The 27,006-nt window shown below is 67.5% G+C and overlaps 1 protein-coding gene and 1 long non-coding RNA gene across 5 annotated transcripts; one reads left to right on the top strand and one right to left on the bottom strand.

Moving 5' to 3' along the window:
- On the bottom strand, positions 1-22,777 carry BAHCC1 (BAH domain and coiled-coil containing 1). 4 transcript variants are annotated; one of them, XM_085556606.1, is made up of 27 exons: positions 22,627-22,777; positions 20,458-20,767; positions 13,943-14,122; positions 13,051-13,173; positions 11,164-12,786; positions 10,981-11,086; positions 10,603-10,811; positions 10,368-10,526; positions 9,833-10,041; positions 9,163-9,520; positions 8,378-9,082; positions 7,668-7,852; positions 7,419-7,555; positions 7,194-7,295; positions 6,799-6,913; positions 6,523-6,694; positions 5,996-6,157; positions 5,506-5,831; positions 5,071-5,178; positions 4,740-4,993; positions 4,561-4,636; positions 4,362-4,470; positions 4,158-4,280; positions 3,911-4,078; positions 2,370-3,520; positions 1,600-1,836; positions 1-1,072 (listed from the first exon to the last, which is right to left on the bottom strand). In XM_085556606.1, exons 2-27 carry the CDS (start codon positions 20,630-20,632, stop codon positions 866-868), a joined length of 7,479 nt encoding a protein of 2,492 aa, XP_085412732.1. In that variant the 5' UTR covers positions 20,633-20,767; positions 22,627-22,777; the 3' UTR covers positions 1-865. The 4 variants fall into 4 exon arrangements, with proteins under 4 accessions (XP_085412732.1, XP_085412734.1, XP_085412733.1 ...); XM_085556608.1 differs by having other exon boundaries at positions 9,845-10,041; XM_085556607.1 differs by having other exon boundaries at positions 10,981-11,083.
- Positions 22,778-23,790: 1,013 nt separating this feature from the next.
- On the top strand, positions 23,791-25,341 carry LOC146765804 (uncharacterized). Its single transcript, XR_014949280.1, has 2 exons — positions 23,791-23,940; positions 24,777-25,341. It is a non-coding gene; the product is annotated as an uncharacterized LOC146765804 (long non-coding RNA).
- The last annotated feature ends 1,665 nt before the right edge of the window (positions 25,342-27,006 follow it).

Genomic DNA, 27,006 nt, shown 5'->3' with positions numbered 1-27,006 from the left:
GCCGGCGCCAGCAACGGTTCATATATTTATTCATAAGCCAAGTTATCCATAAAAAAGTTCCATAGTAAAAGGCCTTTACAGGAATGGCGGCTCATAAAACCTTTGTTTAACCCTTTGCTCCTTTTTTTTTTTTTTTTTTTTTTTGTCCTTTCGGGTTATTTTTTTTTTTAATCCTGTTTTGTGGGATTTTTTATGTTTTTTAGTGTTTACACTGGAAAAGCCCCTGTACATATTTTCCAGGCAGCGGCGGCGGGACGGGCCAGCGTCCGCCGGCCCCGCGGGGTCCCCGTGGTCCCCCCGGGGTGTCCCCCCCGCGGTCACCCCACTATTGCACTGGGGACGGCGGCGCTGGGCCCCCCCCGGGGCCGAGCCCCCGCCCTGGCCCCCTCTGTACAGCGCTCCCCGCTGTCCCCGTCCCCCCAGGCTGGGGGACACAGTGCACAGAAACGACCCCCCACCCCCTTCCCCGAGGATTATTATTATTTTTTTGTGAATTTTTTTTCTTTTTTTTTTTTTTTGGTTTTTTTTTTTTTTTTTTGCTGTTGTTGGGTTTGGTGGTTTTTTTTTTTTCCCCGCCCCCCCTTTCTCGCTTTTCCATAAAACTTCCCGGAAGAAATACAATATTTACAGGCAAAATAAATAGAACAACACACCTGATTTCTGCTTCACCTGCTGGCAAACAGTCAGAGGTACTAGGGAAAGTTATGGCTTGTAGGGGAGCCCTCCCCACGCCCCCCAATGTGCCCCCAGTGTCCCCACGTCGCCCTTTGCAGAAGAGCCGGGCGGGGTCAGCACAGGGTGGGCGCCCCGGGGGTCAGCGGGGGCCGGGCACCCAGGGGTCAGCACAGGATGGGCACCCCGGGGGTCAGCACAGGATGGGCACCCCGTCGGCGGTCACCAGGCGCCCCGTGGTGGGGTCGTAGGTGCCCGCCAGGTAATAGAGGTCCTGGCGGTCCTGGCAGCGGCGGCCGCGCGTCAGCTGCTCGTAGTGCTCCCGCCCCACCACCTGGCACTTGTGCGAGATGGTCTGCACGTCGTTCTCGTCCTCGTGGCACGACTGGTACAGCGCGTTCTGCGGGGACAAGGCGCCGTCACTGCCGCTGCCCGGGCTGCCATGTGGCTAGCTGGCTGGGGATGTGGCTAGCTGGCTGGGGATGTGGCTACCTGCTGTGGGACATGGCTGCCTGCTGTGGGACAGGGCCACCTGGCCAGTGACAAGGCCACCTGGTCTGAGACACCTGGCTACCTGGCATGGTGTGTGGCTACCTGACGTAGATGTGTGGCTACTCGACACCATACACGGCTACCTGATGTGGTGCATGACCATGCGCGGCTACATGACATGGGACACGGCTACCTGGCACGGCATGCCACACCAATGTACAGACATGGCATATGGCTACTTGCCCTGCTACGTGGCTACCTCATGTGGTACATGGCTCCTTGCCATGATACATGTCTTGATGTGTGGCTGATGCGCGATGTGGCTACTTGCCATGATGCACGACCACACAACACGCTACCTGGCTACCTGACGTGACGTGTGGCCACCTGAGCTGGCGCGTGGCTCCCTGTCCCCAGAGCCAGCCCTGCCCTCACCTTGCCGTCGCTCTGGCGCTTGCCCAGCTTGGTCTCCTCGGGGTGGTAGAACCACTTGACCTTGACCACCATGTTGCTGGCCCAGGACTCCCACATGCTCTCGATGCGGCCGATGTAGGGCAGGTTGGGCCGCCCGGCCGACAGGAACACGGCGCAGTCGCCCACGCGCAGCGTCTCCTTGCCCCGCACGATGGCCTTGTAGAACAGCTTCCGCGCCTTGCCCTTCATGCCACGCCGCTGGGGAGGGGACACGGGCTCGGCGCTGGCACAGGGACCCCCAAACCGCCCTGCTGGCGTGGGGACACCGCGGGGGGACGCGGAGAGCGGCGCCAGCGCGGGGGGCTCGCAGAATGAGGGACACGGCTGCTGTCACCAGCTCAAGGGACGCAGCCGAGTCACCACCTCCCTGTGCTGCCATTTGCAGTTGGTGTCACCAGCTCCCTGCGTTGGCTGCCCACGTGCCACCAGCACCCTCCCCGACCCTGCAGGCAGTGCCACCAGCACTGAGCACCCACACGTCACACATGACACGTCACAGCTGGTGTCCCCAGCACCCCGAGCAGCCCGGGCTCTGCCTGCAGCACCTGGCACCTGACACGTCCCCAGTGTGCACCTTGTCCCTTGCCCACAGACACCCACCTGCCCCCTGCCCCGAGCTGTGCCTGCTCCTTTCCCCCCAAACCACACCAGGTGGGTGCCCACGGCGGGCACGGTCAGTGCCAAGAGCCGGGTGCCGGCTGTGCCACAGCAGAGCCCGTGGGGCTCCTTACCTGCGTGGGGTTCCCCGACCACCTCCAGAGCTGGCGCGCAGGCAGGAAGGCGGAGATCTTTGGCCGGTTTTCCACCGAGGGCAGGCGCTGCCGCCGGGAGAAGTCTTTGGCTTTGGCGAAGCTGAGGGGATCCTTGCGCTTGAGCTTGGCCTTGGGGCCGGTGGCGGCCGCCTTGGACAGGAAGCAGCGCTGGGGCGCGGCACCCTTGGGCCGCAGCGCGTCCGGCTGCGCCAGCAGCGCCGGCACCGGGTGCGACAGGCAGGTCTGCAGCAGCAGCGCCGAGTCCTCGTCCTCCGAGCTGTAGGAGGAATCCTCGTTGTCCGAGGAGCACAGGCTGGACGTGGAGATGGAGCCGGAGCTGGACGAGGTGGAGGAGCCCGAGGAAGAGGAGGACACGGAAAGGCGCGTCATGAAGCGCGAGGGGACGTCGGCGCCAAGGCCACCCGCGTCCTCGTCCTCGTCCATGTCCGAGTAGGAGCTGTGGCAGTCGCTGTCGCAGTTCAGGGCGAAGTCCCCGTGCCCCGAGTACTTGCGCAGCGCCAGCCCCACGGGCAGCGGGTGCGCGGCCGCGCGGCCCCTGCGCTCCCGGCCGCCCAGGCCGGCGTGTCCATAGCCGTGGCTGCTCAGCGGCCGCTCCAGCCTGGCCCCGAAGTCCTTCTCAGCCAACAGCAGCGCCTTGCACGTCTTGTTCTTGGGGGATGTCACCCCTTCGTGGTCCAGCTTGACCAGGAACTCGCTGCCCGCCGCCTTCCTGCGCCCGCTCCTGCCCACCTCGGCCTCCAGCCGCTCAGCTTTCTTGGAACGCAGGAGCTTCTGGGCCGCCGGCAGCACCAGCCCGGCGCCGGCGCCGAAGGAGCCGTAGGAGCTGGCGATGCGGCCGAAGGAGTCGGCGCCGAAGGCGTTGCCGAAGACGGGGGCGGCGAGGTGGTGGTGGTGGTGGTGCAGAGGGAAGAGGGTCTCCTTGGCCCGCAGCTTCTTGGCGCTGCCGTTGACTTGGAAGAGGTTCTGGAGCACGGCCGAGCCTTTGTTCGCCGCCTTCCGCTTGGTCTGTGCCACGGCGGCCCAGCTGAGCAGGGACCCTCCGCGCCGCCCGGCCGCCGAGTCACCCAGTGCCGGCCCCCGGCCCCCCGACAGCCCTTCCATGGCTTTGCCTGCGGAACACAGGGGTCAGGAGGCACAGGAGCAGGGAGGGAGGGATGCTCTGGGGCTGATCTCCACCCCCGTCGTGCCACCCATTCCTCCAACCCCAGCTGCTCACCTTCCTCTGCACCCCAATATTCCCAGCCCCCTTAAGCTCATCCTTGCATCTCAGCAACCTTCCATACATCCCTGCATTCCTCCATGAATCTGTTCCCCTGCCCACATCCCAGCACCTTTCCCTGAATCCCAATAGCCTTCCCCACACCCCAGCACACTTCCCTACATCCCAGCATCCTTCCTCTATCCCAGACTCTTTCTCTCATCCCAATGCCTTTCCCCCATCCCAACATCATCCCCCTCATCCTAGCCCGGCAGGTGATTCTGCTCTTATCCTTCCATACCGCTTTTCTCCTTGCCGGCCGCCTTCCTGCCGGAATTCCGGGGGGGCTGGGGGCCGTGGTCGGGGCAGAGCGTGGGGGGCAGCGCCCCAGGGGTGCCCACGTCGCCGCACGCCCGCTTCGCCCGCCGGCAGGAGCTGGACACCAGCAGTGCCGGGGAGGGCTCGGTGCCTGCAGGGAGTGGGGGGTCAGGGCGGCCCCGGGCTCCCCCCACAGCCCCCCCATCCCCTGACCCCAGCCCGCCCCTCACATTGGATCTTGAAGTCGGGGGGCAGCAGGCGGATGTTGGACACAGCGATGTGTCCCGTGTCCCCATCATCAAATTCCACCAGCACGGCCTCGGCGTCCTCCTCCTCCTCGTCGCTGGAGGAGCCTGTGGCACAGGGGGGCTGTTGGGGTGGGCGGGGGATGCCCAGCAGTGCCCGCCCCACCAGCTGACCCCAGCCCCCCTCACCTCGCACCACGTTCCCTGGATAGAGGCACCGGGATTTCTGGCTCCAGTAGGCACAGACGCGGGTGCCGGGTGGAAGGCTCCGCCGTGACTGCGGCCGAACGTCAAGGACCTGGGGGAAGCAGCGTGTCAGGGTTTGTGGGGGCCGGGACGCCCCTCCCTGACCCCTCACCCTGATCCCCACCCCGACCACCCCACTCACCGCCTCCTGCAGCAGCTGCTCCTGCGAGTAGATGTGCTGCCGGTTCCCCCGCTCACCCTCGATGATGATGCTGTAGCTGAGGAGGGGGCACAGAAGGGGTTCAGCACCCACCTTGGTGCAGCCCTCAAACGGCTGGGCCCCTCCCCAAATGTCTGGGAGCCCCGGGAGCCTCCACTCACATGTCGGGGGGCTGGATGGTGCGCACGCTGCCGGCGTAGAGCAGGCTGTCCTCCTTGGGGATCAGGATGTGCAGCCCGTCCCGCAGATCCTCCTTCTGGATGGCGCAGGCGTGGGGCACCCCTCCGCGCGCCCCCCCTGCCAGGCAGCCTCCCAGCTCCTCCTCCTCCTCCGAGAAGCTGCTGTTGTCATCGAAGTCGAAGTCATCCTCGACGGTGAAGCTCTCTAGGAGTTTGCTGACAGCTCGGCCCTTGCACTGCAGGAGGAGGCTTGGGGTGGGTGGGGGGCAAACGGCACCGTGCCAGGGTTGGGGGCACCTCCCGCGGGTCTCACCTGTTTGGTGGCCACTTTGCTCTTGACCTTGGCCAGTTTCTTGCCCTTGCTCAGGATGGTCTTGGCGCTCCGGGGGGAGAGGGCCAGTGAGAGTGCCCCGTTCTTGCGCTGCGCCGCAAGGGGAGGTCAGGGCCGGCCAATGACCCCTCTGTGTGACCCCAGCCCACCCCAGGGCTCACCAGGGCCTCCCACCACCCTGAGGGGCACCCCCCCCAGCTCCACCAGCACCTGCAGCCTGTGCAAAACCTGCCCCCATCCCTCTGCACCCCATGGTTCCATCAGTGCCCCACAACCACTCCCAAAAACGGGTCTCACTGGAACCCCCCTATAACCCCACCTCTGCATGCCCTGGTCTCATTGGTGGCCCCAGCCCATGGAGACGCCACATCCCCCTGCCCCCGAGCCCAGGGGTGCCCCCAGGCCAGTCCCACTCACCCTGAGGGCCGCCTGCAGCCCTTTGCTCTTGCGGGTGCCCTTCTTGCTCCTCTCTCCCAGCCGGGCCCCCTCGTCCCGTGGCCCCAACAGCCGGGGGTCAGTGCCCCCAAAGAGGCTGCTGGGGGGTCCCGGGGGGCTGGGGCCGCCGGGGGTTGGGGGCCTCAGGCTCTCCTTGGCCTTGGCTTTCAGCTTCTTCTTGCTGCCCTCGGGGCAGCCTCCCACCTTCCGCTGGCCCGGCACCTTCTCCAGCTTCCCGGCTGCCCCCGGCTTCACCGGCCGCCGCTTGATCTTCACCTCACCCTCGGGGCTGCCCAGGCGGCACGGACCTGGCGGGAAGAGGGGTCAGGGCACCCCACAGGTGACAGGGCTCAGGGGGCCCCGTGGAGGCCCAGGCTTGCAGCACCTCACAGTTGCCCACCCAGTCCCAGCAGATGCCCCCCAGGGTCCTTGCCCCTGTGCCTGCCAGCATTCCCAGAGAAAATCCCATTACCTAGCAGCCCCTGCCTTTCCTTTTTCTTCTTGGCCTTCTCATTGGCCTCCATCTTCACCACGGAGGACGGGGAGGGCCCCAGCACAGCCACCGGCCCTGTGGGCAGTGACAGCCCTGGCTCCTCATCCCCCTCCTCGCTGTCCGTGTCACCCTCAGGCTCATCTGCAAGGGGGGAGGAGAGTGGTGAGGGACTCCCACACACAGGGCTAGTCCCTGCACCCCCAGTAAAGAACTGGGTGAGTTGAGGCCATGTGTGACCCCCTGGCACGAGCTGCACCCCCCATCTGTCCTGGCCCCCCAGACCCATGGCTGGACCCTGCACCCCCAACTTTGACCCTGAACCCCAGTCCCGTGCCAGACCCCAGAGCCCCAACCCCAACCTCACATCCCATCCCCACGCCAGATCCCACATCCCCATGCCCTGTCCCACAGCAGCTCACAAGCAGATCCCCATCCCCATGCCTCATTTGGGACCTCACCCCATCACCCCACCCCTCTCCCACACCCCATCCCTGTGCCCGCCTTGCCTCTGAAGTGGGGGGGCTGCCGGGGACCGGGGTCCTGCCCCTGGTACTTGGAGCCCTTGGAGCCCTTGGGCCGGTTCAGCTTCTTCTGGATGCGGGCAGCGGGGTTGGGGTCCCTCCGGCGGAAGGGGCTGAGCCCGGGGGGCAGCCCCTTGCCCTTCACCTTCTGCTTCAGCTGTGACACCCCACGAGTCACCACACAGGGCAGAGGACCCCACACTGGGGGGACTCAGGGGGGGTTGGGGGTAGAACACACCCCCCAGACCCCATGGGACTCACCGGGGAGCCCTGGAGGCTGCTGAAGGTGCCTCCAGCCAGTTTGCTCCTCTTCTTCTGGGGCTCAGGGTCCCCCCTCAGTTCGGCACACAGCAGGGACAGGCTGGTCTTCACTGCCCTGGGGAGACACAGTGTGGGCACGGTGCTCACAGGGCCCCCAGGGAACCCTGCACCCCCTGGGGGGGATCCTGCACCCCTGGATGGAATCTGCACCCCTCAGCTTCATCCTGCATCCTCCAGAAGCATCCAGACCCCAGTCTGGCTGGCTCCTGCACGCCCCAGCTGCCATCTCCCTCCTCCCCCTCCCTCCCCTCTCTCACTAACGTTTTGTGACATAAAACCTGCAGATTAATTTTGTCCCCTGGGCCAAGGGGGGACACGTGGCACCAGTCACTCACTTGACCTTGCGGCTCTCGGCCCTGCCCAGGGCACTGGAGTGTTTCCGCTTCCTCGGCCGCCCCGGCCCGCGCCGCGCCGGGCTGCGGGAGCTCTCGTCACGCCTGGAGAACGGGAGCACCGTCAGCAGAGCCCCAGGGCAAGGACAGGCCCAGACTCACTGCACAGAGCACTGTCAGCGCTGTCCCCAGGCTCAGGATGGGGACAGGGACGGGGACGGGACGTACTCGTGGTCGTGGCGCCGCTGCAGCCTCACCAGCTCCCGCTGCTTCTCCTTGTAGCGGCGCTGGAGCTCGGCCAGGCGCATCCGCACCTCCACCTCCTGCGTGTTCAGCTGCTCCATGGCCGCCTTCAGCGGGCACACCTGGGGGGCCAGGGGGGGCTTGGGCACAGCTGGCAGTGCCAGCAGCCTCAAAGCCAGGGCTGAGACTGGGCGCAGCTCACGCCCCTTCCCGCTCCCTCCAGGAGACACTCACGGCCTTGGTTTTGGGGGTCCAGGTGTACTTGCGCCGGGGGACGCGGGCACGGGGCGGGGGGGACACGGGCAGGGGGCTGAGTGCAGGGGGGCTGCCCTCCCGTCCTGCCGCCTCCACCAGCGACCAGGCGGCTGCCACCGTGGCCAGGTTCTGCAGGTTGAAGGCCAGCAGCTCCTCATCCTCACCTGTGGGCATGGCAGGGCGTCAGCAAGGACTGACATCCCAGAGCTTGCATGGGCTCCTGGGGGCTGAGGGGCACAGGAGCAGACCCCCGGCTGGGAGGGCCATGGTGATTTGCCCCATCTGGCCTCGTGCCCATCCCACCACCCCATCCACCGGGAGTGGGACCCCACAGGCACCCCCTTGCCCCACGCTGTCCCCACCTGAACCCAGTGCTGGGTCCCCCGCCTCACTCCCTCCCTCCCTCCCGCCCGCAGGGCTGGGGATGCGCCAGGCTGTGTGGCCATTCCCGCTGGGGCCCCGGGATTCCCTGGGGAAGCTGAGCTGGGAGGGAATCCCGGCGCCTGCCTGGAGCCAGCACTGGAGCCGAGCCTGGCTGCGAGTGGGAGGCGGCACGGCACGGCACGGCACGGCACGGCACAGCCCCCCAGTCCCACCGGGCAGAGGCACTGGAGGGTACTGCAAGCACAGGGGTGCTGGGAGTCTCCAGGGCATGCCGGGGACACTTGGGGGCACCGGGTGTCACCCACCTTCCCTGGCCAGGTCACAGCGGCGCCGGCGCAGCTCCAGGTCGGCGAGTTCGCTGAGCAGGGCAATGCCCGGGATCCCTGAGGGGTGGGGGGCAGGCGAAGGGGGCGCTGGGGGGGTCTCCTCGGGTTCCTCCAGTGCTGGCAGCTCCCCCAAGTCGATGCCGGCGGCGATCAGCGCCTCCAGCCCACCCCTGCAGCCCTGGTGCCCGCTGGGGACGTCACCATCCTCCTCCTCCTCCTCCTCCTCATTGCAGCTGCCCTCTGGCTCCGAGCCATCGCTGTCGCCTTCCTCCTCCTCTTCCTCCTCCTCCTCCTCCGCAGCGGGGGGCAGCGGGGAGCCCACCCCCTCGGGTGCTGGGTGATGCTGGTCCGGCTGCTCCGTTGCTCCCTGATCCAGCTCCCGGTGCCCCCCGAAGGGCTCCTCGGTGCCGGCCCCGGCCGGCGCCGCCGCCCGCTCCCCGCAGAGCGGTCCCGGCGGCAGCAGCAGGTGATGCCGGTGCAGCAGCGCCCCGGGACCCTCGGCCGGAGGCTCCCGCGGGGGGCCCGGCTCCCGCAGCGCCTCGGCCGTGGGGCTGAAGGTCCGCGACTGCTCGGGCTCGGCGGGCGGGGAGCCGGCGTGCACGGGGTCGGGGTCTGCCGGCTCGGCCGAGTGTGCTGCGGGGTAGCCCATGGCGGTGGCGGGGTAGCCGTAGCCGGGGGGCAGGTCTGCGGGGAGCGGCGATCATCAGCGGGGACGCCCCGGCTTTCCCCGCCGCCCTCCTCCCGGCCCGGCCCCGCGGTCCTACCTGGCTCCAGGGCTTTGGGGTAGCGGCGCGGGGGCTGCCCCTCGCCCCGCGCGTCCTCGCCTTCGCCGCCCTTGCTGGGGGCGGGCAGGGGGCTGGCGGCCGGCGAGCGGGGGGCCACGGCGGGGCTGGCGGCGGGGCAGGCGGGTAAAGTGCAGGGGGCCGTGGGCAGCGTCACGGGGCACTTGGCCGGGTGCCGCAGGGCCGGCGAGTGGCAGCACGGGGACAGCTTGGGGGGTGCGGGGGCCGCCGAGGTCAGGCCCTTGGCCGGGGGGTTTAAGGCAACTGCTTTGTGGGAGGGTTTGAGGGGCTTCTCGGGACCCCTCTCCTCCAGCTCCAGGGGCTGCTCCTCCGGCTTCCGCTGCGTGGTACAACGAGGTGACACGTGTCACATCCTGCCCCACATCTCAGCCCTGCATCCCACTTCCCCATCCAGCCCCGTGGTCCAGTCCCGGCCCCACTGCCTGTCCCCACCCCCTCAGTCCTCCACATCTGCCATGCCAGTCCCATAATCCACCCCCCATGCCAACCCCCATCCCACCCTGCAGCCTCCAGCCAGCCCCACGTCTCATTTATCCCATCCCACCCCATCCCATCCCATCCCACCCCATCCCATCCCATCCCATCCCATCCCAGCCCAGCCCAGCCCATCCCATCCCCAGCCCCCCGGCACCTGGCCGTGCACCTGGCGCTGGATCTCGAGGGCCTGTGCCGCCCGTTGCTGTTGCTGCTGCTGCTGCTGCTGCAGGGCATAGAGCTCCTGCTGCCGCAGGAACTGCGACCGTGGGTACACAGGGAGCTGCCCCGTGTGCTGCAGGTGGGCACTGGGACCCCGGCCCGGGTACATGGGGGGCCACAGCGATGCCTGGTCCATCACGTCAGCTGCCAGCAGAAGGGGGGCAATTGGAGACCCTCTTCAGGGTCACCCCACAGACCCCAGCAGTGAAGACCCCCAGTCCTGTGACCCTGGCAGCACAACTAGAGACTTCCATCTCCCAGCCCTGAACCCCAAAAGCACCTGCAAGGACCCCATACCCCTCCCCTGAACCCCCAAAAGTACCCCCAGGGAACCATTAGCCATGAACTCCCAAAAACCCCCTGTGACACCCCATTTCCCACCCTGCAACCCCAAGTACCTCCCCTCCTCTCTATCTATCCCCAGCCTCCAGGACCTCCCTCCCCAGCCCATGGTGGGGTCTCAGGCTCACCCAGCGTGTGGGGGGTGCCGTGGGTGGGAGGCTCCGTGGGGAGGATGACGAGCTGGGCAGGGGGGTCCTGGGCAAGGGGGAACACGGGCTGCATGGCGCTGGGCATGGAGGCAGGGAAGGTAGGGGGCAAGTTCTGGTGCAGGGCAGGGTGCCCGATGCCTGTGGGGACGGGTCTGTCAGCACCCCACTGCTGGAGTTCAGCACCCACCCAGCTTCCCCCAAACCCGGCACCGACCGTAGGAGTGTCCCCCCATCCAGATGGAGGGGCTGCGGGTGCGGGGCAGCCAGTGCGTGTGGGCAGGGTGGGCGTGGGCAGCGGGGTCCCCCCCGAGCTGCCCCGCCGGCAGCGAGGAGCCCCCCGTCATCATCAGATGGGGCGTCAGCTCCCCGGGACACCCCCCCGACGGGTGCATCCGGGCAAACTCCACCAGGTCCTTGTTGTCCCTGCGGGAAAAGGGGACACACAGAGTGTGGGGGCAGCATTGGCATCACCCTCCCCTGGCCCCCCAGCACCTCCAGGGACCCCTATCTTCCACACCTGCACCCTGAAAAGCACACACCGCACATTTTCCCCCATCCCCGAGCAGCAGCACCCCTGGTCCCCATCACTCACTGGAGCAGGATGTCCCTGCCGGGCAGCCCCAGGCGCTCCTCGCACAGCCGGCCCCGCTCCTCCTCCGCCTCCAGCTCCATCAGGTGCACGGGGCGCGCGGTGCCTGCTGCCACGGGGACACCACGGTGGCATCAGCGTGGCACTGCCAGCCCCCGCCGCCCCGGCCCCCTCCCCAGCCCTCACCTTTGACTCCAGCAGCCGCCCGCTGCCGCCCGCTGCCGCCGGCGCCACCGGTGCCGTAGGGCTCGTGGCGGCCCAGCGTGTCCTTCTGCCGCGCCACGGCCACCGCGATGCCCACGGGCGGCTGCCGCACCTCGCCCTCGGTGCCGCCGGGGCCCAGCGCCTCGTGCTCCCGGCCGCGGGCGCAGTCCGGCCGCTCCAGCTCCGGCTGACCCTTTCCCGGTGGGAATTTGGCGTCCTGGTGGGCGCAGCTGCCCTTGGCGCTGCCCAGCCCCACGAAGGGGGGACCCTTCTGCCCCCCCAGCAGCGCCCCGTTGCTGTACTTGAGCAGGTTCTTCATGGCCGACACCTCGTCGGGGGCGTTGGGCACCTCCTGCGCCCGCACCAGCCCCGCGCCAAAGGGGTCCAGGTAGGGCCCCCCCTTCCGCTCCTCTGCCACAGCCAGGGGGGGGCCCTGGCCCTGGACCCCCCAGGGGGGCAGGGGGTGCCCGCCGTAGCCCAGACCACCCAACTCCAGGGGCTTGCGCTTGCCCTCGGCCGCCTCCGCCTCGGGGTGCTGCTGGTGCCGGATCCGAGCCACCTTCTGGGCCGGGGGCTCCTTGGGGGGGCCCTTCTCTAAAGTGCAGCAGGAGGGGCCGACGCGGACGCCCAGAGGGTCGGGCCGGGGGGCACGGGAGCAGTCGGGGGCGGGCGGCACCTCGAAGTAGCCCTTCTCCAGACCCGCCTTGGGCGCGGGGCACCGGCCGGAGAAGGGGGGTCCTTCGGCTGCGCCGCCCCCCAGGTACTCCAGCCCCTTCAGCCGGGTGCCCGGAGTCCCCCAGTCCAGCCGCCGCTCTGCCGGCCCCTCGGCCTTCAGGGGGTGGTGGAAGGGGGCACCGTAGGGCTCCGTGCCCGCCTCGGCATGCCGCTCCTTGCCGTCCCCGCGCTCCATCCCGCCGGATTCCGCCTGGAAGGAGCGGCTCTTGTCCGTCGGGGGTCCCACGGAGGGAACCAACGTTGCCCCGCTGAGCTTCAGCTCGCGGGCGGGGGGCTCGGGCAGCGGGCACAGCACCTCGGGGCCGGCGTGGAGCGGGAGGCAGGGGAAGGAGCCGGCGGCGGGCACGGTGTAGGACACGGCGTGGTGCAGCATCTGCCGCCGCTCCACCGCCTCGCCGTAGGGCTGGGGGGCCTCGGGGACCCCCGGCTCCCGCTCCTTGGGGGCGCAGCGGGCGGCGCGGGGCAGGGCGCTCCCGGCACAGCTGGGCAGTGCGGCGCGGGCACTGTCCCCATCCAGCCCCTTGGCCCCCAGCAGGCACGAGGCCAGGGGTTTGGGGCGTCCGTCACCGGAGCCCCGCGGCGGCACCCCCTCCTTGCAGTGCCCCTCGGGCGGCACCGGCAGCACCGCCTTGTGCCGCTCCTTGGGGTCCTCCTCGGGCAGCCGCTCCTTGGGGTCCCCCTTGCCCCCCTTCTCCTTGCCAGCCAGGAAGCGCTCGTAGTCCTTGGGGGTCTTGGGGAGGGGGCCGGTATCCCGCTCCCGGCTGCAGGAGCCGGCGGGGGGCCCGGGGGCGGCGCGGGCGATGCCGGGGAAGCCGTGGCTGGCGGGGAGCAGGGGGGGCTGCGCCGGAAGGTTCCGCAGGTAGAAGTTATCTGGAGGGGAGGGCGATGGGTGAGACCCGTGCACACCCCCCACCCAAATGGCGGCCGTGCCAATGGTGGGAGGATTGGGATGAAAGGTTGGGCTCGTTAGGTCCATGTCCCCCATCAGAACCCCGTGAAAAGCAGGAGCAGGGCTGGGACTGGTACCCACCCCCACCCGCTGCCCCAGTACCACCTGCTCCAGCACCAAGCCCCCACCCCTGCCGGGCTGGGGGCATATGCCCCCATGGGGGCCCTGGTGGCCCCGGTACCTGCCTTTCTGGCTCTCGTAGAAACGGTGCTGGCCATAGAGCACGTTGCCATTGCCGTGGTGGTCCAGGTGGCCCATGGGCAGGAAGGTGGAGGCCAAGCTCCCGGAGAAGCGGGGATATCCCGGGGCTGGGGACATAGAGTCAGAGGGGCTGGGGTGGCACCTGGCCCCGGCATCCCAACCTGCACGGCTCCAGCTGGGAGTTCTCTGCAGAGCCCGTGATCCCCCCCAGGCTGGACCCCTCCCACCCTCTGGGAACCGGGGGTGGGGTTGAGCCCCCCGCCAGCCCCGCGTCAGCAGTGGCCGTGCTTGGCTCGGCTCGGCACTGCTCGGGCGGGCTGTCCGTCAGCCGCGTGCGCTGCCCGTCCCCGTCCCCCCGTGCCCCCCCGGAACGCCGGGAGCCAGCTGGCAGCCGGTCAAACTACCAGCCGGGCAGGCTGCCAGGGCCCCGCGCCAGCACCGCCGCCCCGCTCCCGCTCCTCCAGCGGGACGGAGACACCAGCGCGTGGGGGGGCACGGGGACTCGGTGTGACCAGGGCTGCCCCTGGGGTCCCCACACTGTCACCTGCCCCAACAGGGGAGTCCCTGTCCGGGTTCATCATCACCAATGACACGAGGTGGCCCGGCCTCAGCTGGAGCTCTGCAGCCCAGCACGAGCCTCTGTAGCCCCCCTGAACCCCAACTGTGGGGTCTAAGCCCGCTCCATGTGGATGCCCAGGGTGTTTTGGGGCACGACAGTGGCCAAACCCACCCTCATCACCCAGAAGCCACTGACCCAGGGGGTTTGGATCCCATATACGTGGCACTGGCAGAACGTGACCACCGGCACCGGGCCGAGCCATGACTGCCTCCAGCCACCCCAGACCCACAGCCATCCCCATCCCGGTGCCCACTCACCTTCGTGGGAGTGGGAGAACCAGATCTGGGAGGTGCCGGAGTGGGGCCCGCAGAAGGCCGGTTCTGGGGGGGAGGCGGCGGGGCCAGCGGGGTGGCTGGGCCCCCCCGAGCCCAGGCTGCCACTCAGGAAGCCCCCCATGAAGGAGGAGGGGGGGGCACTCCCCATCAGGCTGCTGCCGGCTGCAGGGAGAGGGCACAGTCAGGGGTGCTGACAACAGTCTGGGGGGCCTGAGGGCAGTCAGGGGCTATGCAGGCCCTGCTCGCATGACCCAGCAAAGCTCACTCCCTTGTGCACACACAGGTGTGCACGGCTGCCACGGGGCTGTGCAGCCCACGCTGCACCGGTGCATCCCCATGGCACACCCAGCCCTCGTGCCACATGTGTCCCTCGTGGGACTGTCCCTTGTGCACACCCAGCTCCTGTGCACACACATCCCTTGTGCTCACAGCCCTCGTGTCACCGTGTCTCTCGTGTCACCCTGTCCCTCGTGCACATGCTGCCTGTGCATGTCCCCTGTGATCCCCCACGTCCCCTGTGCGGTCACACCCCTCACGCACTCCTGTCCCTGACACCCCCAGCCCCACAGGGCCCCGATGTGCCCCAGAGTGTGCGAGGCACAGCAGAGCCATGCGAGGGGCACCAGAGCCCTGCCCTGTGCGTGCCCTAAGCACTCACACAGGTGTGCCAGCACGTGGGGCCTCTGCACATGCGTGTGGCTCCCCACACTGCTGCTCCCCGCCAGGGGACACAGGCTGCTCCCAGTGCTGGGACAATCCCAAGCTCCAGAGACAGGGGCTGTGCCAAGCCACATGGGTGCACATGTGTGGGGTGTGTGTGTGCACATGTGTGTGAGCACAAGGAGGGGGGACAGCACTGGCCCTGACCCTTCTGCCTCCCCCGCAGCCCGGGGGGGCCCCAGCACCCCTGGGGAGGCCCATGGCCGGCGCTCCCCATCCCGCCCCCCATCCCGCTCCCATCCCGGCCAAGCCGTGAGATCATGGTGGAAACTTCGGAGCTGGTGGCCAGCGGCCGGGCGGGGGGAGTGGGAATGGGGGGAGCCGCGATGGAGGGAGCCAGGATGGAGGAGCTGGGATGGAGGAGCAGCTGCCCCTCACCGTGTGGGCCCGCTCCCCACGTCTGTGTGTGCCAGAGCAGCCGTGGCATGGCTCGGCACGGCTCAGCACGGCTCGGCACGCGTGGCGTGGCGCGAAGCGCAGGCTGGCTGCCCGCCCGGCCGGGGCAGGAAGCGATGCTTTGCTCTCTAAGCCGGCCCACGCTCCCCGGCTAATCCCACCGGGATGCCTCTGGGATGAGTGTCGGGATGTGGTTTCAGGCAGCTTCGCTCCTTCCTCCGTGGCGAGGCCGAGCCGGGCAGGGCCGCGTGGGCCGGGGGCACGGCCGCATCCCACCCACATCCCTGAGAACCGGACACGCACCGGGATGGGTGGGCACATCCCGCTGTGCCAACGTGTCCCGGGGGATCCCTGCCTGGTGCTGCCCACACAAACCCACCCTGCGCACCACAGCCCCGGCCGTGCCGCGGGACCCCGTGCAGGCGTGGAGCCGGCAGCGTGCCGGGCGGGAAGCCGAGGTTTCCAGAATGAGACTTTTCTGGAAGCTGAGAAACGGGCTGGAAAAAAATACCTCCTCACCCCACCCCGATGGCGGCGGGGCCGGGGTGTCCCGGGAGGGTTGTGGGGCCGCCGCTCCCCACCGCCCACCCGCTGACTCACGGGTCACTGGCGCACTGGCCCCGTGGCCAGCACTGCCAATCCCACATTCCCGCTCGATCCCACATTCCCGCTCGCCGTGGCCCCCTGCACACTCATGTTCTGCCACGCTCAGCACTGAGCAGGAGCAGGGAGCAGCTCCCTGGTTCTGCCCCTCCAGCCACGGTGATGGCAGCACAGGACAGGGACGGGTCCCCGAGACCGGGCACAACTCGTGTCACCGGTGAGCTGGAGCAGCCCATGCTGCCGGTCCCCGAGACCGGGCACAACTCGTGTCACCGGTGAGCCGGAGCAGCCCATGCTGCCGGTCCCCGAGACCGGGCACAACTCGTGTCACCGGTGAGCCGGCAGTGCGGTGGCTCCTCCCCGCGCCGGGACGGGCACAGCACTGTGGGGCGGGCTGCCAGCACGGGACAGATGGGCTGCGGGGTCCCAGCCTGGCCCCCCCACCGCCCCCCGGCAGCGTCACCCTGGGAACTCCCTGGCTGGGCTCCCCGAGGCCGGTGCTGTGACTCAGCCCCGCCGGCATCGCTCCCGGCTCCGGCACGAAATTTCCCTTGGCTCTGAATCCGCAGAGGGTCACACGTGTGACAAGTGTGCCAGGTCTCAGCACGGCCACACCGATGGCGCTGAGAGGGGCGGGGGGCATTGGGGAGACTCAGAAGGGGGCAACAAGAGGTGCTCCCTTCCCTCCAGCTGCTCCTCGCCCCCTCTCCAAGTGCAGCACAGATGGGAATGTGTTGGGAAGGCAGAAAGTTTCAGGGCCAGCATATGGAGAGGGGGCTGTGGTCCTTGGGGGGGTTCAGCCCACGGCTCCTCTGGGATCCCCAAGGCAGTGACAGACCCAGGACGGTGGCGGGGGGGACGTGCATAGGGTTGGGTTTCTCCCTTGGCTATTTTGGGGCTGGAACATTCCTAGTGGAGCTGAGGTGACGGGCAGAGGGCCGGGAGCTGGCTGCAGCCCTGGCAGGGACAACCCGGACCCCCCCCGACTGGGTAGGGGGTGATGAGCAGCCCCCCACGTGCTTCACAACCCACACGGCCCCTTTAAAAATTTGGCAAACAGGGAATAAATGGGTTCTGACTCCCTCGGTGCTGTAATTCCAACTGAATCCATATTGTTACAGCACTAAATGAACGCTGCAATGGTGAAATGCTGCCGAACATGCCCGAGGGGCCAGGAGGGTGATCCCAGTGTTGTGTGATGGGTTATCCCCTCTGGAATGCCACTGGCAGCTGTGCTGGCCACAGCCACTGCACACTTAAGTGCTCACACACTCACTGGGGCCACATGTGCAAAGGACTCACGAGGGTGGTGGACAGTCCTGGCACAGCTGGGAAACACTGCTGGCACACACCACTGGCACAGCTGGCACATGCATGTGCTCAGTGCACGCTCCCTGCACGCATGACTTAAACACTCTGAGCATGAGCATGATTTGCACACCCATGGCACAACCTGACACACACGTGCCTTGGAAGACCGTTGTTGGAGCACAGGGAAGCCAGGGAGTGTCCAGTCCCGGGGGTCCTGATGTCCCACCCCACTCCTGATGTCATATGAATGCCATGCACATGGACCCTTCCCAGGAACCCTCCAAAATGTGGGTCCATGGGTGCCCTGTGCAGTTCCTGTGAGCCTCACACATGTGGGTCCTGGTGGAGGGAGGACTCGTCCACCCCCACGTTCCTCAGGGCTGGGGGGCCCCAGCACGAGGCAGGGTCAGAACCGGCCCTGGAGTGGTGCTGTGGGGCAGGCAGAGCACAGGCAGAGCTGGGGGTCCCGAGGAGCCGGGGGCACCCAGAGTGGCCCCAAAATTATACGTGGAGCCCACCCCCACTGTTCCCCGAGCAGTGCCAAGGGCTGGTGGGAGCTGCCCGTCCCCCAAGGCCTGACACGTAGCAACATCTCTGCCTAGATCCAGCTCATGACTAAGGAACAGTGGAGGCACTCAGGGGTGACTCCACGAGAGCCGGGGTAATTCCGCGGGCTCTGGGTTTCTGCACATCCCACTGCTCCCACCGGCCATGCTCGGCCCCTGCGCCCCATGGCTACCAAGGAGTAGCCCAGTTAATCTCCAGATCTGGTTTAACTTTGACACTTACTTTGGCAATGCGCCGCACGGGGGGTTGGGGGGAGCGGGGAGCCCCTGCGCCGGAGCTGCGGCGCGGCCTCCAGCCCCTTGTCTGATCCCGTCTCCAGGGAAGCAGCGATGCAGAGCGGCTGCAGCACTGGCACCTGGCCCTGTGTCACCACCCAGCCAGGGGCACCGTCCCCACCTGCATCCCACCATCACCACCTGAATCCCCCCTCAAAGCCGTGCCAGGAACTGCACAGCACCCAGCCTGCGGCACGGTCCAAGGTGGGGACAGGTTTGGGAGCACATCCAGCTGCTGGGATGCACCCTGGGATGCACCGGGACCTGCACTGTCATGGCCAGGCTGTGCGCCAGCACCAGGATGAACACCAACACTGCCACTGCCAGGATGCGGGGCAGCACTGGGACGCACACCAGGATGCACACACACACCCCAAGGGTCAAGCCGCACACCACACCGGCACGGCCACACTGCTCCTGGCTGAGGGCTCGGCCACGGTGACACAGTCTAACACAGTCACAACTCTCCACTAGTCCACAAAAACATCCCAAAGGCAAAAATTGCGGCCAGGCCCCAGCGTGCCTCGCACAGGCCTCTGCCACAGTTTCCCACCCTCCGTTTGTGGCAGAGGCACCGGGACCCCCGGCCCAGCTCAGCACGGCGTGAGCCGCGGCAGTGGGACCCGCTACAGTTGGGGTGCAGGGGCTGCACCCTGCCTGGGTGGGCTCCGGTGGCTCCGGGGGTCTCCACGCCCCCCTCCCCGGGCGGTGCCGGTGCCAAACCCGACGCCAACCGGAGCGCTCGGTTCCACGAACGCGCGGCCCTGAGTTACGGCTTTAATAAAATCAAGGAAAACAGTTTTATCTCCCGTTCCCAGGGCGGCCGCCGGGCCCGGCAAAGGCTCCTGGGAGGTGTAGTCCGGCCCCACGCCGGGAGCCATTTGGGGGAGCGCGGCCGGAGCCCCGCCGTGCCCGCCGGGTGCCGCGTGCCGCACCGGCATCGCCCCGCCACGGCCAACCGCGGGCTGGCTCCGTGCGCTGGGTGGGGTAATTATCAATCATCGGCGTTAATTACCGCGCCACGCTACCACGGCTGCCGGCACCGCGGCCGGGCCACGCCGGGAGGACTCGGGGTGCCGGGGATGGGGACCCCGCTCCCGCCGGCACCGTGCCGGCCACTAAATTATCCGGTTTATCCGCCCCAGCAGCGTTCCGGCCGCGCGGAGCCTCAGAGCGCAGCTCGCTGGGAAGCGCTCCGGCTGCGCCGGCCCTGCCAAAGCCGGAATATTTTTAGCTCGTTCTGTTGTTGGGTTTGGCTTCTCTGTTTTTTTTTTTTTTTTTTCCTCTTTTTTTTTTTTTTTTTTTTTTTAATTTTTTTTTTCGGCGCGTTTCTGCCGGGGTATTTTTAGCCGGATCCATGTTATTTTAACAACCTCCGGTGCATTCGGGCTCCCATGTGTCGCCCAGGCCCCGGCGGGTGTGAGGGTCCTGCACGGGGACGCGGCCGCGGCGGGAAGCCGGAGGGAAGCCGGAGGGAAGCCAGCAGCACCCCGGCGCTGGCGTCCCTCCGGGATCCCCCCTACGGTCACCGCGAGCCGGAGAGCAGCCGAGCCCTCATCCCGGGGCCGGGCTCCAAACCCCCATCCGCACTCCTCACCCAACAAAGCTGGGGAAAGGCAGGGTGGCCCCCCGAGCCCGGCGGTGGTCCCGGCAGCGGGGCCGCCGGCACAAAGCGAAACCGCCCCGGCCGCGGGCCCGATCCGGCGCCGCCTCCCCGGCACCCCCCGGTGCCCCCCGCTTTCCACCTCCTTCCAAGAACCCCCACGGCTGCCACCCCCCCGCGCCGGCCCGGCCGTGCCCCCCGCCCTAATCCACGCACTAATTGTAATCCCATTAAAGCAGATATAATTTTATTAGTATTCACAGCTCATCAAGGCGGCGACAATAACCGGCGCTGCCGCCGTGCCGCGGCCAGACAACCGCCTGCGCCGGCGGGAAGCGGGGGGCCCGGCGCTGCGCCGCGCCGAGCCGGCACACGGCTCCCGCTCCGGCTCCATCCCGGAGCTCGGCAGCGCAGGGGGCTCCCCGCCGGCTGCGCCCTCCAAGCCCCCGTGCAGCGAAGCCCGGTACGGGCGCCGCGCAGCCCGGCTCAGCCCTGCCCGGCCGCAGCCGAGCACATGCCGCAGACAAAGCCGCGCGGGCAGCTCGCCGCGGATGCCGGATCCGGTGACCCCGCGCCGGTGCTGGTTGGCCGTGCCGAGCTCGGCCGTGTGCCGCGCTTTGTCCAGCTCCGGCAGCTGCCGCGGCGAACACGCGCCGCGAACCCCTTCGCACCCTGACACTTCGGCGCCGAATATCGAGCCCGGGCTCGGTGACCTTCCACCGCCGCCCCACGGCCCCGCGCATAACGGCCTCCTTGTTCGCCCCGAACGCGCCTCCTTGTCCCGGCTCCGGGATCTCGCCGGCGCAGCCCGGGGTCACGCTCCTCCCGCGCCGGCGGAGCGGCTGCGTGGGGGGATGTTCCCCGTGTGCGTGAGCCCTCACCCCAAAACCAGCGGCGCGGTGACAGCGAGGTCGGCACAAAGGGAGGCCGGGCTCCCGGGGCCGTGCCGAGCTCCCGGGGCCGTGCCGAGCCTCCCAGCCCTTCCCGGCCCCCCACACCGCGGGCGCCCCGACCCCTCTGACCTGTGTGCGTGGCCATGGAGATGGGCGCCGGGAAGTACTTGGTGGGCTGGAAGTGTCCGGGGGGCTGCACGGCCCCGTGCGCCGACCCCGCCACGCGCCCCGTGCCGTGCCGGTGGCCCAGGCTGCCCCGCTCCGACAGCAGCCGCGGCGGGGGCGCGAAGTCACGGCCGTCCATGCCGGGGGCACCCACCCGCGGGGGGCTCGGCGGGACCCCGACACGGCTCGTGGGCGATGCTCAGCGCCGCGCCGGGCCGGCTCGGCGGGCGTCGTGCCGCGCTCCGCGCCGGGGCTGTCGGTTCATCCTCCGCTCCTGGCACGGGGAGAGAAAGGAGAGAGTGAGAGCACGGCCAGGGTGGGAGCACGGCCATCGCTGCACCCCAGAGCCCCCGCGGCCCAGCACTCCGCTCCCCGTTTCCCCGGTACACAGCCCGCTTTCTCCGCCGTTCGCAGGGCCCCGCGTTCCCTGGTACCACCGGCGCACGGCCGCTGCTCTCTGCCGTCCCCGGAGCACGGCCTCCCCTTTTCCCAGTACTCCCAGTTCACGATCCCCAGTTTCCTCAGCGCACAGACCCCCCCGCTCCATGTTCCCGGTGCTCCCGGAGCGCAGCTCCCCCGCTATCCAGTGCTCCCGGTTCCCAATCCCGGTTGCCTGGAGCCCGGGCCCGGTTCCCGCCGCTCCGACCCTTTCTGGCCGCTGCTCGGGTTCCGGTTTCCCGGCGCTCGGTTCTTTTATCACTCCCGGTTCACCGACCGTATCTCCCTGGGGCTCGGCCCCGCTCGCCCTCGACTTCCCCGCTTCCCGTTGTCTCCCCGGTGCTCAGCGCCTCCCTCGCCGCGGTTCCCCGGTTTCCTTCCTTCCCTCGCCCCGGTTCCTCGGTGTTTCCCCGTCTTCCCTCCAGCCCGGTTCCCCCAGCCCCGCTTCCCCGATATCACCCGCTGTCCCGACCCTCCTCGCCCCGGTTCTCCAGTCCGTCCCCGGCGCCCTGCCCCGGTTTCCCGGTATTTCCCCGGTCTCCCGGCCGCGGTTCCCGGTCTCTGCCGGTGCCCGGCCGCGGCTCCCGCCCGCCGGGTCATTGTTCTGGCAGCGCCGGGGCCGGGGGGCCCGATCCGGCGGGGGGAGCCGGGCACGGGCCGGGCGGCGGCGAACAAAGGGGCGCGGGGCGGCGAGCGCGGCCGGGGGCGCGGGGGGCCCGGCCGGGACCGCGGGGACCGGGGGGAGCGCCGGGGCGAGCCCCGGGGGAAGGAACACGGGCCGGGAACAAAACGTGTATTTCCTTTAAATAAAGCTGAGCAAAATATGTGAAAAAGGATGTTTTGCCTTTTTTTTTTTTTTTTTAATTTGAGATTTAAAAAAAAATGTAAAGCGAAAAAATTAATGGGATATAATTGAAAGGGAAAAATATTTAAAGCAAAAAATTGAAGACAAAAAGGGCTCGATGCGAAAATGTTTGAAGGCGCAAACGGTTTAATGAAGCAGCGTTTGATGAGCAAATGATTTAATGAACAAATGTTTTCACGCACAAAATTTTAATGAACAAAATTTTAAGGCGAAGCGTTTTGAAGAGAAGAGTTTTAAGGGGAAAATGTTTTACTATATAGATGAAAGGGAAAATATCTTTTAATGGGAAAAGATGAAGGGAAAAATATTTTGGTGGAAAGAAATACAGGGGAAAATATTTCGGGGGAAAAAGATTAAGAGAAAAAAATATTTTTGTACGAAAAAGATGAACGTAGAAAAAATTTTGATGCCGGAAAGATGCAAATAAATATTTAGGAGCAAACAAATAAAGCGAAAAGATAAATAATAAGGTAAAAGCGCGCAAAAAAAAAAAAGGAAATCTGCAAAAAATAAATTGAAAAAAATGCAAAATAATTAGCGGCACAAAAATTTAAAACGCAATAAATCCAAGTAGGCAAAGAAAAAAAAAACATAATGCCCAAAACACAAATAAAAATAATGCCGAAAACGCAATTAAAAAAAAAATTAACGCCCAAAAACCAAAATAAATAACGCCAAAAAAAATTGTTAAGGCGTAAAAAAAAAAAAACAACAAAACAAAAAACCAACAAAAACAATAACCCCGGAGCGCCCGAAATTAAAATAACCCCCAAACAACAACAACAACAACAACAACAAAAAAAACCCACCCGCGGATCGCAGTTACTTACCGGAGGGGCGTTCCGCGCGCGGGGCGAGTGCGGTCCCGTGGCGGGGGTGCGCAGCGTGCTCCTGCCGGTGCCCGTGCACTGCCCATGCACCGGCTGCTCCTGCAGCAAAGGGAACCGGGGGTGTGTGGTTGGGGGGGGTGGGGGGGGAGGGAAGGGGGGGTGGGAAAAGGCGGGGGGGGGTGGGGGGACCCCGCCGCGCCTCCCGCTCACGCCGCGCGTTCTCCGCCGGGGCGGGCGCGCCCCGCATGCTAATGAGCGCGTGCCCCGCGCGCGCGCCCCCTCGCTGATTGGCCGCCGCGCGGCGCTCGCGCCCCGCCGGCCATTGATCCCCCACCCCCGCCCTCCCCCCGGCTCCATTCTTCCTCCGGCGCGCGCGCCGCGCGTCAAGAGAGCGCCGCTCCCGATTGGCCAGCGGGCCGCCGGCGCTCCCGCCAATCGGCGCGCGGCGAGCGGCGCGGAACGGCGGCGCCTAATTCAAGCCCGGCGGATGAATGGGGAGGAGGGAGCGGCGCGCAGGCGCAGTGCGCGCTCGGGGCGGAGGGGTGGGGGGGGAATTGCATCGCTGCGCGCCCCCCGCCGCAGCGCGCGGGCCCCCCCCGCGCCGCGATTGGCTGGCGGTGCGCCAGCGCGCTGTCAATCACGCAGTGTAAACAAGGCGCTGATTGGCCGGAGCCGCGGGCGGTTTCAAGGCGCCCCCTCGAAGGGGGGCGGGGGGGGACACGCGCGGCGGGGGCGGTTTCCAGGCCCCCCCGCGCACACCCCGGAGCGGCCCGGGCCGAGCGAGCGGGATCAAAGAGCGGCGGGCGGGGAGCGGGGAGCGCCGCCGCTCCGGCCGCCGGGGCCTGCCGGGCACGGGCAGCGCCGCCGCTCCGGCCGCCGGGCCCGGGCACGGGCAGCGCCGCCGCTCCGGCCGCCGGGGCCTGCCGGGCACGGGCAGCGCCGCCGCTCCGACCGCCGGGCACGGGCAGCGCCGCCGCTCCGGCCGCCGGGCCCGGGCACGGGCACGGGCAGCGCCGCCGCTCCGGCCGCCGGGCACGGGCAGCGCCGCCGCTCCGGCCGCCGGGCCCGGGCACGGGCAGCGCCGCCGCTCCGACCGCCGGGCACGGGCAGCGCCGCCGCTCCGACCGCCGGGCCCGGGCACGGGCACGGGCAGCGCCGCCGCTCCGACCGCCGGGCCCGGGCACGGGCAGCGCCGCCGCTCCGACCGCCGGGGCCGGGCACGGGCAGCGCCGCCGCTCCGGGACTGCCGGGGCACGCCGGGCACGGAGAGAAGTGCTGGGGGGCGTGCGGCCGAAGGGAGTGGGCAACAAGGGGGTAACTGCGGGCTGCGGAGTGTGGGAGGGACAATAACGGGCTCTGTGCGATGCTGCGGGACGTGTGATGTGGGGGGGCTGTGCGGTGTGAGCGGGACAACATGGGGGGCCATGTAGGGAGGAAGGGGGGGTGTGCAGTGTTGGGGAGTGCAGTGGGGCGCTTGGAGTGGTTGGGGGCCCGGTGAGGTGGGGATGTAATGTTGGGGGATGTGCAGTGAAATGCTGGGGGGTTGTGCAATGTTGGGGGGCTGTGCAGTGGAGGGAGTCATACAGAGCAATGTGTGGGGCTGCGCGATGTGGGGGCCTATGCAGAGCAATGTGTGGGGCTCTGCAGTGTTGAGGGGCCATGTAGAGCAGTGTGTGGGGTTCTGCATTTTTGGGGGCCTGTGCAATGTTCGGGGGGCCATGCAGAGCAATGTTTGCAGTGTTGGGGGGCCATGCAGAGCAGTGTGCGGGGTTCTGCAGTGTTGGGGGGCCATGCAGAGCAATGTGTGGGGCTCTGCAGTGTTGGGGGGCCATGCAGAGCAATGTGTGGGGCTCTGCAGTGTTGGGGGGCCATGCAGAGCAATGTGTGGAGTTGTGCAGTGTTGGGGGGCTGTGCTCAATGCAGGGAGGGGCCAGAGCCAGCTGAGGGGCTGTGTGATGTGGGGGGGCTGCTCAGGCCGAGGGGAGCCTGAACGATACCAGGGACCACACAGTAGGAACGGGAACGGGAGCAGCACCGGGGGCTACCGGCAGCAGAGGCCTGGCAGCGGCTGCTGCCGGGATTCCTGTCGGGGCACTGCAGTGTTTGGGATTGTTGTTTTGTTTTTTTTTTTTCCTTTTCTACAATAAAAGGGTGTAATTGATTGAAAATGCTGAAATAAATCCCGATGGCTCGTAACCGCGATTAGATTACGGCGGGCGATTCATTACGCGGGACAATCGAGTTAGCGGGGAGCGGCCGGGGGCCGCAGGGACCCTCCGGCACCGCGTGGACACAGCTGCACACGCCGGGACGCACGGACACGGCACGGGGACAGACGGACAAGGACAGCCGGGAACAGGCGGCCGCACCGCGGGGCACAGCCTGGCACGGGCGCTGGTGCGGCTGCGGCACGGAGCCGTGCCCGGGGAGACACGCCAAGGGACACGGAAGGACACGGGATGGCACCGGCAGCGCGGAGGCACCGCACACCCAGCCTCCACATCCTCCCCCACGGCTGCCCTTGGGTCTCTGTCCACGTGGGGAAGGCCGGGAAAGGGCCCCGTTATGGATTATCCCAGCGTGTGGAATTGGTGCCAAACGGGAGCGCGGTGCAGCCCCCGGTGTGCGGGTACGGTGTGCAGCCACCGGTTGGTCTGGGAGTGCTGGGCAAGAGCTTCCTGACTGAAAAAGAGAACCAAAAAAACCTCACAAAAAGTGGGTCTCAGGCTCTTCCTTCTCGCAGTGACGCCGGCGGGAGTGGGAAGGGGCCAGGGGAAGCCCTGGTGCCACGTGGGAAGGGGTTGAGTCCAGGGGTTGTGGAGCACCAGGGTTGTGTCCCTGGGCACAGTTGGCAGATCCCCAATGGGTAAACATCAAACCTGGGCAAGCCCCTGCTGTGGGCAACCCCCCTCCCTGGGCAGGCTGCCCCTCATCAGTTGGCATCCCTGTGGGCAGACCCCCCCACCGTGGGCAGAGCCCCTCCTGTGGGTACATTCCCTCTGGGCAGCCCCCGACCCCCGCTGTGGGTGTCTGAACCCTGTGGGCAGCCCCCCACCCTGGGGGCATAACTGCTGTGTGAGGCTGATCAACGAAGTGAGGCCAAATGAGCACAATTAAAGTCAATTTAATGAGGATCCCCCCACATCCACTCCCCAGCCCTGCAGCTGCCTTTGTCCACTGCTGCTGCTGCTGCTCTCACGGTGCCTGTCCCCCCCTCAGCTGGGGCTGGGCCACCACAGAGCCCCCTGAGCACTGTGTCCCCCTTGGAGGGCAAGAGGGGACCCCGAGGGCAGGGTGTGGTGGCAGAGGGCACGGCCTGTCCCTGCACAGGGGACATGTTTGGGGGTGCAGCGAAGGGGCTGCAACCCTGGCAATTTTTCCCCTTCTCAGCTGTTTTCCTGTGCTTTATCCGCCCTGGAGCGGCTGAGCCCCCTCGGAAGGGAAAGGAGGCTGGAGGATCCCCTGACACTCCCGGACCGGGAGCTGGGAACCCCTGGCTCTCCCTGGATCCCCAGCGCCGCTGTGGTGCGACCCTCGGGCTTGTCCCTGTCCCCTCTGCTGTCCTCCGCGGCTCATCCCAGGGCTCCCCGCGGCTCGGAACGGAACGGCGCAGCACGGCTCCGGGCACAGGCGCTTTTCCAGCTGGCCACGGCATTCCCGGCGCGTCTCAAGGCCGTCTGCGTCCAAGGGTCGTGTTTGCGGGCGCGGAGGGACGCGGCGGCTCCGCAGCGCTGTCCCCTCCGCCCGCAGCTCGGGGACCGCGTGCCCTGCCCGCGCCCCCCGCGGCTGGGGACAGTGCGGGGCGCGGAGCCGCGGCCGCTCGGGGGTCCGAGGAAAAAGGCAGGAACTTAACTCCCATTAACCACCCCATTGTACCGGCCGTGGGAATAATCGGGTTTGCTAATGCAATTGCTGCCGCGATGCGAAAATCCGACTGGAAAATGTATTAGAGCAATTATCCGCCTCCCTCCGCAGCCGGCGGAGCATTAATATTCAATTTTGATGTGGAAGCCCTATTATGTTAATGACTTTGGTGACAAAAGTCGTTAATGTAAGTCGGTTCCTTTATGGCGCGGCATTAGCCGGGGTGAGCGCGGCCGCGGGGCGGGATGGAACGGGGGGCACGGCGCGAGGAGCCCGGGATGGGGCGGCGTGGGGAGCCGGGATGAGCCCCCTCCCCACCCCGCACGGCCCTCACGCCTCGGGCCGAGCGGCCGCTCCCCGGCCGGGGCTGCCGGTGCTCCGGGGGCTGTGCCGGGGCGGATTAGCCGCGCTGCAGCGCATCCGGCAGCGCCGCTCCCTCCGCTGCAGCTGCCCTCCTTTGTTCTCTCCCCGGGCCCCGGGAGATGCACCGGTGCTTCCCCGCCCGCCGGCGAGCGC

The sequence above is a fragment of the Lonchura striata genome, chromosome 18 (assembly GCF_050655825.1).
Source record: "Lonchura striata isolate lonStrDom1 chromosome 18, ASM5065582v1, whole genome shotgun sequence".
Lineage (NCBI taxonomy): Eukaryota > Metazoa > Chordata > Aves > Passeriformes > Estrildidae > Lonchura > Lonchura striata.
This window is presented reverse-complemented; position numbering and strand designations above follow the sequence as displayed.